This window comes from Aulostomus chinensis, chromosome 19 (genome assembly GCF_037954235.1).
Source record: "Aulostomus chinensis isolate RoL2024-O1b breed Wild chromosome 19, RoL_Achi_v1.0, whole genome shotgun sequence".
NCBI classification, from domain to species: Eukaryota; Metazoa; Chordata; class Actinopteri; order Syngnathiformes; family Aulostomidae; genus Aulostomus; species Aulostomus chinensis.
The window spans coordinates 17,507,906-17,520,583 of NC_141338.1; the positions used below are offsets into that span (position 1 = coordinate 17,507,906).

Below are 12,678 nucleotides of genomic sequence, written 5' to 3' on the forward strand. Positions count from 1 at the left end.
AAAAATACACAAGTATCTTTGTCTCTCTGCCCTGGCAGTGAACATGGTTTTAGCTCAGTTTACTAATTATAGTGCTCAAAATGTGATGTTTTTCATGCAACTCGTTACACATGTATTTATAGTGTTTAGTCATTCATTCTCTGTCTGGTTATTTCAAGCCCAATGTTAATTAACGACATCAATATGGACCCATTGGCACAGCTGGACTGTATTCCCTCAATAAAGTATCTGCTTTCTCAGAATAAAAGAGGGATATGCTGCGAGCTCCCCGAGCATGAGGCTCCTTCCCAGAAGGCACTTTCTCAACAGTAACTGTCCATGCTCAGCTGGCTGCTGGCCTAATTAAAGGTCACTCAGCCAGTTTGGTGCCAAAGCAACATAAACACATTAAAAGGGAAATGCCACTCAAAAACACAACTCAGGAGAGGTTTGTGAACACTGGGCTCCTCGGTGAGGGCTCGGGAAACAGATCGAGTACCTTTCAGCTGCCAGAGCAAATTGAACATGTGTTCTTTTCTTAGAAATATTGATTGTCTGAGTTTAGGTTGTGTTTTTGATTAAGCTGTTAATCTTTGTGTGTGTGTGTGTGTGTGTGTGTGTGTGTGTGTGTGTGTGTGTGTGTGTGTGTGTGTGTGTGTGTTTCCCCAGTGAACATGATCTGGGTGAGGATGACATCTATGATTGTGTGCCGTGTGAGGACGATGGGGATGACATCTATGAGGACATCATTAAGGTGGAAGTACGACAACCCATGGTGAGAACTTTAGTTACACTCCACTCTAACAGTTCATTCACTTAAATCACCACTAGGAACCGAATAAGTGCTCCGAGGTGTAACCCAAAGTTTCCATCCACCTCCACCTTACGTTATGGCATTGATCTGCATTGTCATGTGTTTTTCGGGGGCTGTTTCTTTTGTTTCGTTCTGTTTTTTGCATGACATCATGTCTCACTTAGAGCTCTCATAACTAATGATCCATTTGACCTCTGACTTGCACTGCTTTACCTTCCTCATGCTGCAGATCCGATACATGCAGGTGAGTGCAGCTGTGCTTGTGACTCACCTCATCTGGTCCGCTAACTTCCCCTACTACTCCATTTACTAACAAAGTCACAGCGTCCCAAGAGGGTGACGGGCCAATTAGAGCAGTGATTCAAACCTAGGGGCTCAGGCCTGGTCCGGTCTTTGACTCATGGGAGAACGCAGTGACTTCAGCTAGTGACCACTGTAAACTGACGTCAGTGAGGATGACCTTTATTTAACCTCAAGCTGAGAGAATAAACATGATCCTGTTTGCCGGTTCTGAATGGTTATTCCCAGATTTTGAGATATCAGCTCTGGTGATGGGTTTGAGTTATCAGCAGACTTTAAGGGATACAAACCAAGTAATCCAGGACAACATGCGCAGTAGTGCACGGCAGGAATGAGTCCCAAACCCCAGGAATAAGTTGTTTAACTTGCAGTTCCTCGTCTTGGGGTCAACTTGATCTTCAAATCTGTTTTTCGTTGAATGCCTGACATAAGGTCTGTGGTTCACACGAACTCAACATCAGTAAACACGGCACATGTGATTTCTGAAGCAGTATGCGTCTTACAAATGGCCATTAATAACAGGTGGCTAAACAAGGCCACAGAGCTGTGGGGTGTAATTTTCTCCTAGCCCTAGCATTTGCTGTGTACTTCTCTTGCTTGCATTTATGCGTCAAAAATCATCAAAGTTGTGAGACTACCTTGCTGAACAAAATGTGTATCTGCACTAATACAAAATCCAGAACAAATACAAAATCCAAGGTAAAACGTGCTTTAGCTTTTGGCTAAGGGAGACATGGAGATGCTAAGTTCCAGGTCAGCGTAAAGAAAACCTCATCCTGCAGCACTTTAGTGGTTACAAGTGTCCTGAGATGGTAAAATGCCTGCTGTTTGTGTTAGAGTTTCGTTTTAGGAAAGTAGTGGTTAAATGTAGTCTGTGCAATTACCCCAAAAGTAAAGGTGTGTGTGTGTGTGTGTGTGTGGTGTGTGTGTGTGCGCGTGCGTGTGTTTACCACAGTCATTAGGGATGACTCACATTATGCATCACTGTGTATTGTTCTTTCAAAGAATCAACACGTTATGTGTACACATGAGGTCTCATGAGATTCCTGCTTATCTTTCTTTCCCACCCCCCCATCCCCAGCACACCTGCTTGCATGGCTCTAGCCCTGTCATTACATTCAGTATACATGCCATCCAGCCCATGAATGCATAGAAACACAGAAGCTCACAAACCTCCATTTCTCCCCCAATTCATCACCCCAGCCTCACAAGGCTTCCTGCTCGCTGTCGTCAGTTTTACATGAATATCACAAGATATTTTAGTGTAACTTCGCAGGAAAATGTTTTTATATATATATATATATATATATATATATATATATATATATATATATATATATATATATATATATACATATATATATATAAAGATTCTAATACACCGTTTGGAAATGAATCTTATAAATACATAATTGCAGTTTTAAACAGCAAAACTGCAAACTGGACAGCTGTGAGGTGACCGTGGAAAACAGGGGTTTCAGATGATTTTAGCCCTCAACCCCCAGCATATCAATGATGCGTGCACGTGCTCTAATTAGCCAAACAAATACATCCAAAGTTGGATTTTTATTTTAAATAAGTAACTATTTTTATTTTTTTTTGGCAAAAGCAAGCTATTTTTAATCATTTAGAATTTTGTTTTCATTCAGACTTTTTTGCCATTAATTGTGATTAATCGTTAATGCTTTGGCTTTTTTTTTAAATTAATATCATGCTTTTGAATATGATTTTGTTCACTGTGTTATATTTTTAGATTTTCTATGTACAGGAGGTAAAGGGTCACCATGTTAGTGTCAAAGTGTCAAAGAATGTGTCATGAAAACACAATTTTGTTTGACAATTAGAAAATATATTAAAGCCAAATGATTTCCATATGAACAAGGAGCCATCCAGAACCACACGGTGAAATGAATTGTCATAAATCTTTTTATTCTCACCGTAGAAAATGGGCATGACGGAAGATGACAAGAGAAACTGCTGCTTAGTAGAGATCCAGGAGACGGAGGCCAGATACTACAAGACTTTAGAGGACATAGAGAAGGTGAGTGAGGACTCGCGGATGCCAGTGCCTACATCTTTATCCTGGCACCAGTATGTTGTTTTCTTTTGTCCCAGTTCCTTGTGGGCGCGAGGGCCTGCTCGCCACATGGAAATGTCAGCTATCAGCAGCTTCATTGGGGAGCGCAAATGTCACAGGGGCTGATCGATAACAGTTATTACTGGCTCTCCCGCCACAGGAGACACTGATCCCCGGGGCTTTAAGCATAGACTGCATCACAGGCACAAAGACACATATTTGAACACTCACATACTGTACTGCTAAAACTCAATGTCCTTTCCTGTAAAGAACACACACACACACACACACACAGTGAGTGTGAAAGGCCTTACCTCTCTAGGTGTAATAAAAAAGCATTTTTGAGAACAGGGCTGCTAACACATCAGTTTCTATGTTGACAGATTTAATTCACGATTTGATGAGGCGCAACAAATCATCTGCTCCTCTAATTTCATTAAACTGAATGTGTATCTTGTGTTTCCCGCGTCAGACCAACTCCAGACTAAATGAGAATAAACAACCTCCTTATGACCAGAGCAATCGTTAAGCTTAATTGAGTTGGGCTTAATAAAGCCTGTCATGTCTTCATTGCTTCTTAGTTGATCTATTTGTTATTATTATGATGATGGAATGTGACAAGCATAAAATGTTAGCGTGAGAATGGGCAGGTTCTTTGTCTCTAAGTATAAGTGTAGCCATGTCGCGTAAGTACGGCTGACATGTTTAACCGTGCAGTGACGTCTCACACCACACTGCACATTGATTTATTTTGTCGCGGTAATCTGCCTACAAATCTGCTTCAAATAAGTCACAATTCCTTATAGAGAGAGAGCACCCTGGATTTAATTTGATTTGGAAATTTAATGAAATTCACTCTTAAAAACAGTAATCCTCTAATCTTTTTTTTTCTTCTTCTTTTTCTGTGTGCTTCTTTCAAAGAATTATATGATTCCATTGAGTCAACTTTTGAGTCCGCAGGACATGGGGGCTATCTTTATCAACCTAGAGGTGAGTAACTGCTCAAGCAAAGAACACGAGGCCCGTACAGCACGTGTGGGTGTGCTGCACGCCGGCGAGTTATTCAACATCAACGGATGGCTGGATAGAGGAGGGGTGCAGATTCCACATCATAAGATTTTTGTTCGTTTCTTTTAAGTCTGCATGAAAACAGTAGGGCGGTCGGGTGGATGGAAGTTAAATGCTTTCTGTTATTTTTTGTTGGCGTATTTGTATTTGTGGGTATTTGTTAGCCTCGCCATCTCAGCTGTGGAGGACAGTTACACACCGGTGTTACAGTGAGGTCTGCCCGCCTGTTTGAACCGTAGCACTGCACAGGAGCTGGAAGCCTGTTTAATGAAGGCAAAGGGCCGCTTAAAAAAATGATCAAATCTTATTTCTAACGGTCATCGCTGATGGTAAAATGATCAGCACACACTTTAATGATCCAGCTAGGTTAATTGTATCCATGTTTTAATGATCTAGACTAAAAAAAAGTAATCACTCAACAGCCAATAAAAGACCTGTTGTAATTAAGAGATTAAGTCTGTTACCGTGTTGCCAATGTTTTGCCTCAAATGTTCTCAGAAACATACTTTGGTGAGTTGGTATCTGAAAAATGAGATTGTAACTTGGTAGCCATGTTTAACTCAGTCTGGCTTTATATCTGAACCCAAAAGTGTCCACGAGAGAATGGCGGCAGGTACACAATTCACTGTATATTTGTGCAACTATATATGTGTATATGTATATGTGTATGTATGTGTGTATATATATATATATACACATACATATATATATATATATATATATATATATATATATACACATACATATATATATATATATATATATATACACATACATATGACCAAGCAACCAATATATGAGTGGAATAATTCTCTTCGCTCAGGATGTCATCAGAGTGCACTTTGCCCTCCTGAGAGCCATCGACCTGAACATGGTCAGTGGAGGAAACGGCCTGGGGAAGATCTTCCTGGATTTCAAGGAAAGGTCAGTCAACTGATCTTTGGATGTTGTGTCAGTTCTTTAAAAGAAAAAAAAGCTCCAAGAAAGACGCATTAATCTGTTCTAGTAAACCGATTTAAAGGAGATTCCAGTCCATTGAAGACCAAAAATGGTGGAGGGAGAATTTTGGAAAACAAATAACCAGTTGAATAGTTGTCAGTTCTAACACGCCACACCATTTGCTTGTTGTATTCATTTCTGTTTTCTCTGCAAAGCCTTTTCTTTGTCATTAGTTGTCCTTTGGGCCTGCAGAATACTTCATTATCAAAGATCCAAAGACTATATTGAAATCGCTTGAATGAAGTTATGCATCATAGAAAGTATAGAATATATATCCAACAGTGACAGACGCAGTTTATCGGGTTTCCTCGTGCCCAGCTGCTGAGCCGCGTGGGTAATTTGCATCCCCCGGGGGGAGCAGTGATCTCCTCCCTGCTGTGCTGAGTGGGGCTTCTGCACAGGTAATGGCAATGATAGCTCTGATAGGCTCCGGCCCTGGTCAGGATTCCACACACAGACGTGGATGTGCCACTCTCCTTGAATGATACAGCCATTATTATTGGAGAAGTGAGTCACACACTTCACTGGTTTTGTGTGTGTGTTTGTGTGTGTGTGTGTGTCCCTTTGTCGTACATTGAGATCTGCATCATAGAATTTTTTGTGGTTTTCTTCCCTCCAACCTGAAACATATAGCTGCAGTATTTCTTGGGGCGGCGTCGGTTGCATAGGGTTGCACAGACTCATAGCGGCCATTGTCCTTAAGCCTGGGGGACCATATTACACAAAGTCAGTGTGACATGAGACTCTCGTCCTTCTCATGGACAGAGGCAGCTCCATACTGTCTCCCTCTATCTCACACATGCATGCACACACTCCTACAATATCTCCTCCCTCACTGATCTGATTGAGCTTTAGTTGGAACGCTTCCTTTGCACGCAATCCAAGAGGAAGTCCAGCCAGCCCGAGGTCTCTACAAGAGGCAGGAAGGTTGCTGATGAACGATTAAAGATGTGTCGACTTATCTTTCAATCACACAAAATATATCTTGTTTTCTTATCTAGTCTAGAATTATTATTCTCTAAAGCCTAAAACGAGATTGTCCGTTATCAAATGTAATGTTATGTAGAAATCGTAGAATTAAGATGAACATTCATTTGGAAATTGAGTTGCGGAACCTTCACGTAATACATCTGTGCCCCAAGATTCCTGGAAACAGTGAAATATTGAACAAAAGCAAATACGTCATGGACCAGAAAACGTTAAGCACCATTGCACTTTTTGTTCTGTACCCGTCTTCTTGTGTCGAATCTCCAGGGAAATACATATAAAAGCTCCATGCAAGAGAGCTGCACGTTTCATAAAAGAGGAATACAAAAAGTCCATCATGCTAGGACTCAAGAACCTACTCATCAATCGTTCTTGTGAGATGCAGTTCCAGATATAAACACAACAGCGTGTACCAACGCTTTTTTTCAGGCAAACAACTTTAAATCTGAGGCAATGCATCTTTGGAGGCTCGTAAAAATCCACTGCTCGACAATAATACAGCAATAAATGTTCTTGCACCGATGGCAAAGTTCCAGTCCAATCCAATAGAAACACATTACTACATCCATTAACACACAAATGTCATTTCACATTATCCAGTGGCTTTGTGTATTCTCTGTTGTTACACACTGACCCTACAATTGAAACCTTTATTATCCACGGAACAGTATCCAGTGGGAGTCCGCAATGATTATCTGTGTCTGTCCCACTTTGCTCATGTAAATATCGAGCCAGCTGGAACTGAGTGCAGATGATGAAATCCGAGAATAATGATCCTTTTTTTTTTTTTTTAGAGGAGTTTTATGTGATGAAAGAATTCATCAGACGCAAGAAACAGGCTGGAGACTCAGAGACGGCTTACGCCTGACACTTTCCTAGACGTCCACCCCAGATGTAGAAGGTTGGCTGCGAGATGAGTCCCACCCTCGTAAACAGTCGTACGAGTGATGTCAGACGCTACCAGTAACACCTAGTTGAAGCATCCGGCACAATGTGAGCTTCACGCGGTCTAAACACAGCTAAGCAACAGGATAACGCTGGGGCCGTAAGCGTCAGCCTCACTATGTGTAACTATTTTAACAACAAATTTACGATTATAAAAGAACTATGAAAGGTACCACAGGTTCACTCCCAGCCTCGGGTCAAGGCCCAGGAGTCGGATCAGATCTTGACCTTACAGTCGAAGTACAGGGACGAGGCCTAAGAAAGTTAGAACAGAGGACACCAGGTGAAATTCCGTAACACTTTTTATCAATGATAATACATTTAAATTAAAGAGCACATTCCAAGGAACTCAAAGACACTCTGCCCGAACAAAAAAAACAAAACATGTATTAAATTATGACAGGGGCTAAAATAAGTGGAATAATCGCAACCTCTGTATTAGATTTGAATTCTGATAGCTTCTGGGAGAGAGTTCTGGGGGGAGGGGGCAGCTATGGCTCCTTTACAGCTGCTCGATTAAACTCTACACATTCTTGTGCAGTGGAATTTGTCCATGACAGCAGAGAAATGGACATTTGCTATTTTTGAATACCCAAGATAACATATCACCTTGCCCAAAGCGAGACACTTGCCAGCCTCCACTTGTCAAGCCTTGCTGCTGCAATTTGCTCCTGCGAAGTCACATGCGCATCAACAAGGTGGACCGCTCGACGCATTAGTCGAAATGCGAAGTCGTAAAATGGCCTCAGTCTGAGTTAACAAAGCTGTTGTAATGATTTTTAAAAGTCAGCTGAGTGTGAACTGACTGCTTTTGAACCAATCTGCTAGTATTCATCATCTTTCAACACTTGAAACCTGAAATACTGGTCCTTGTCCCTAGAGGCTAAATAGTCAGATGTAGACGATGGGTTCTGGCATTAAAATATATTCTACCTGTTTGTAACGGAATTTAACCTGGAGTTTAATCTCAGACCAGCAAATCTTCTGTTTATCCTCTATTCATAAACAAATTGGCTGATGACATTGTCAATATTTCCATTTTGTGACATTCTCAGAAATGCGAGGCAGGGTTATTTTAAGACAACAGTTCATTAGATTTGCAGATTCTGGGCGTCACAGGCTTCGACTGGCTGCGTGTGATTGACATGTACACCTGCCTCATTATGGACCACTGCAGCGTCTCGTCTCTCTGAGGCGATAAACAACAGTGACCAAGGGACTTGATCTCTCACAGAACCCTTCTCATCAGGCATCTTGGCCATTTTCCTGCGGACCTGGCTCGGCATAATTAATTTAGTTATCTGTATGTAAGTCCGAGTGACCTTTACAACAATGTGCTTGTATCATCTTCTCTCATGTCGGCGCAAAAAGATGAAAAGCCTCTTTTCCTATTTGTCATCGAGCTGAATGCGCCGCTGAAAATGTCACAGGTTTATCTCGACTACCGCTCATTTCTTCAACAGCGAGAGGTGTTGGCTGAGTGGAAAGGTGCAGTAAAAAGGTCTATAAACTAAATGGCCATCTAAGCAGCCTCTTGTTGATATCCTCACTTGTGACATTCCCCAACTCATTTCCGGAGTAATCTGGCTCCCTGATATCCTTGCATTGCCTAATCATGGCTGCCCTATGAGGCTCTTTATTGGGTATTTTTGCTTTAAGTTCTCCATTTCCTGTGTGCTGGATTTACTGAATGGAGGTGAGGGGGTCCCAATGCTGTGTGTCAAAGAATATTAGCCGGTTCCACAGCTTGTCACTTCTGGTTTGCTGGGAGATTTTCTCGGTCTCTTTACTCGACTCGCAGGGCTCCGCAACAGTGGGGGTGAGGCCCAGGGCACAGTTCCTCAAAATTGCATTTTCCATGAAATAACATGCACAACAGCATCCTCATTATGAAAAAAGGGCTAACACAGCAGGGCAATACCAGTAGCCCCGAAAAGAATATAAAACACCAGCACCAGCGAGCTCTCCAACCCGAAGAACAACTCTCTCAAATAGCTGTTGGGTGTTGTTCTCAAGTCTGTTTGCAAATGTCGATTTCAATTTCTAATAGCTTGAGGCTTTATAGAAGCACCAGAGAAAACTACCGGGGGAAAGAAATGTCTTTTTTGATTTGCCAGTTCAAACTTAAAACGGTCGACCCTGCTGGGTTTTGGACTTTGAATTAATCTAATTCAACTTTGTATTTTCACTAGGGCGCTTGATGTTTCTTCAAAAGAAGGAGAAAAAAAAAATCCACTGTAGAACTTTGGAATCTCGTCATCACGGTTTTTACAAAGTCTTGACAGCTAAGAAAATCAAGTTCAGGAGTATACTTAAATCTTTATCCTCCCTTTAGGAAAGGCTGAATTTTCAACATAATTTGGCGTGTTCCCTTCACCAGAGGGTATTAGAGTGTGAGGAGGGCCTCCAGACAGTTTCAGGGGAGGCTCAGTGAACGAAGGCGAAAGAGTGTAACACTTATTAAAAGATCTCCGTGTGGAACAGACGAAACCTGATTTTGTGTCAGATTGGGTTTATGGGTGCTGTAGTTTTGGGGGAATTTTCTTACTGTTTAAGAATGACTTACTGACTCAGGACTCATCGAGACCAAAATTCCATCAATGACCGAAATGAAATGATTCTGTCATAATATTTGTCTCCTGGTGTTTAGAGGTGACTATAAAGGCTTCTTTAGTCTTAAAATCTGTAGTTCCGGTTCGGTTTAAAGTGGCTTGTAAACCTTGTTAAGTATTCAGGATGAGTAATGGAGTGATGGATTCATGCGCAACTTTTCTACTCATATAATGCAACATTTTAGAATGCAAATAGTAGTGCAAAGATAAATTCGATGAGTAGTTTCCTTGAACCACGCGTTTCCTGAGCCTGCTTTTCTGTGCTCTCTCTCTCTCTCTCTCTCTCTCTCTCTCTCTCTCTCTCTCTCCCCCTCCCTGTTTGACTGACTAATAATGGATGACTCTGCAAAGAGTGGGTGCATGCTGCAGTGTGCTTGTAAGCCATTAGCCATTTTTCTCTCTTGCCTGGGAGGACAAAGCCTCTGATTTGGCCTTCAAGTCTCAGAAGAAAGGCTGTCATTAAATTATAAATATAGAAGCTGTTTCCATACAACATGGAGACTAAATATCCTGATTTGGTGTGTTTGCATGATTTAGTGTTCTTCGTTGTGATATTTGTATGCTCTTGAGGTGCAAGTTTTCCTATTTTTTTCATCTGATGGTTTTTAGTTCCCATTTAAGAACATTTCCATCGATACAAATACTTTTCTGAAAGTACTGTCCACTCTTTTGGAAAACATCAGAATGAGTCTAACTGTACAACATGAAGTACTCAAACTGATGTATCCCTCTTGTCCTTGATTTAAAGTGTTAGTGAAACCTGACAGCTAAAACCTGTATTGTCCTCCCTCCTGCAGCCTGCGATTCCAGTATTATATCATCTTTTGATCATCAGACTTCTTTGGCTATTTGCAAACAACACAAGTTAAAACAGATAAAAAGGCGGATGAAGGAACTGAGACCTCACACCACATTGATGCTCTAACCTCAAAACTATTAGCTAGAAGAGGCTAAAACAACTTTTCCTTATTAAAAACTTATTAAAGCCCAGATGTGTTTGTGTTCTGTAAGTTTAAGTTTTCAATCCCCTGGCAGAGAACAAACTGCTCACTCCACGCACACTCAGAGCACACATTAAAAGAAATTTGACAATCTTGCATGCGCGCACGCACACACACACACACACGCACGCGCACACACACATGCAGTTGCCGTCTTTTAAGAGCAGCCAGATGAGCAAACTAATCACATTTTAAATCGTTCTCATGCATTAAGCTCTTTCCACTGCTGTGATGAAAACTAATAATGTTGTTCCCTTGAAGAGAATGTTAATTAATAAGGCCACACACTCTACGGTTCACATGCAAACACACTCTCAGCCCCTTGAGAAGAGAGAATTGCCTGTTTTCATCACCCCATAAGTCGCTTTACCTTGTTTTTCTTTGGCATGTTTTCCATCACATTACCCCCTCAAAAGCTAGTCATGATTGCCAGTAACGTCCAACATCAATTAACATGTTAAATTGCTGCTCCACTACCCACGTTCACACGAGTAAACTGGAGCTCTTGGCAGACTTGTCATCAGCTTTCACATCACACTTTGTCCAGATAACTTATTATATGACGGGTGCATGCATGAGGACCCTCGCTACACTGCACAATCTGCCTGCTGTCCTATAATTGATCAAGAGCCTCCATTAATCTCAATCATTTTCTCATGCTGGAGAAGCTGCAGCTGAACGGAGCCGTCTCCCAGGATGTGGATCAAGTTCTAATCAGGTGCTTGTTAGCTCGGGGCCAGTTTAACCAGGGAAGGAGCCTCCCTGCAGGGTAGGAGCCGTACTGGAGAGGCTGTGCCTGGGATTCGCTGATGCTCCAGTGATCATCAGTGGTGGATCTCCAAGGAGCAGATGATGATCAGCTGATGAATTGGTGTAATAGAAGGGCTGCTTCGAAGGTGAAGATGTTGGTTGGTGTGGAAGGATAACACTGAATCACACATTTACAGCCACACAAGCAGAATTATTCATAAATAGCTGCTGTTATGAGGGCGATTCACATGTTTGCAGTGGATGAGAAGAAGGGAAACTGTGAGATGGCCGTTTGCATCACAAACATTCTTTTCACCAGTTAAAGCATTTGTGTCCCCATGCCGTTGAGAGAGCTGTGGCTGGAGGCATTACTGTCTCGTGACTGTTATGTCTCAGTGAGGGAATCTGTTTAAATTTGTTCCAAATGTGCATTGGTTTCAGTGGTCCTATCAAAGATGAACACGATCAACTCCTATGTGACATCATAATGTTCTACGAAAACACTTCTCTGGCTGTTATTCAATCCCATCTCTGTAACAGATGATGTTTCAATTTGAAAAGTCAACCCTTAGTTAAATTCCTGACTAGTCTGCACTACTTAAACTATACTGTACGTCTAGTAAAACGTGGACTTTAAGTGCACCACCAAGTTGTCTTGATTTTTATTTGTTTGGCTTATAATTTCAGTTACTGAAAGTAGTATCTTCTTGAAATGTGACAACATCTCTGTGTCTTAAGCGAACAGAAACAGTGAGCTTGACCTTTGACCTTTGATTCTTGAGTCCCAGTGGGATGTCTGTGTCACCTTTGAAAACATTCTCCTAATGCGTTCCCGAGTTATTGCATTAATGGAGCATAAACAAATGTTAAAATCTGCAACTGAAAGCACAGAGAATACAAGTGAAAGAGCAGCAGTCCCGTGGTGATACTGGGCTCGTGCTGTCGTTGTGCAGCTCACCACGAACATTCAAACTTTCCTGGGTGGGGTCCGTTTGCAGTGCTGCTCTTGTCTGTGTCACAGATCTATCAGAGGCTTGATTAGACGTCAGGGTGCCAGCTCTCTGCACTGCCGCGCCCCACTCAAGATTTAGATTAAGAGACTGGAGTGCCAGTTCTGCTGGTGGTGGTGGGGTGGGGTGGGGTGGG

The 12,678-nt window shown here is 41.8% G+C and overlaps 1 protein-coding gene across 1 annotated transcript in view; it reads left to right on the top strand.

Annotated features, from left to right (window-relative positions):
* The window catches only part of vav2 (vav guanine nucleotide exchange factor 2), a 199,379-nt gene that overhangs the window by 161,922 nt on the left and 24,779 nt on the right, over positions 1-12,678 (top strand). The window contains exons 6-10 of the mRNA XM_086186636.1: positions 649-754; positions 1,023-1,037; positions 3,036-3,134; positions 4,092-4,160; positions 5,062-5,162. Of these exons, the coding sequence (XP_086042762.1) occupies positions 649-754; positions 1,023-1,037; positions 3,036-3,134; positions 4,092-4,160; positions 5,062-5,162 (390 nt within the window). The remainder of the gene's footprint in view (positions 1-648; positions 755-1,022; positions 1,038-3,035; positions 3,135-4,091; positions 4,161-5,061; positions 5,163-12,678) is intronic.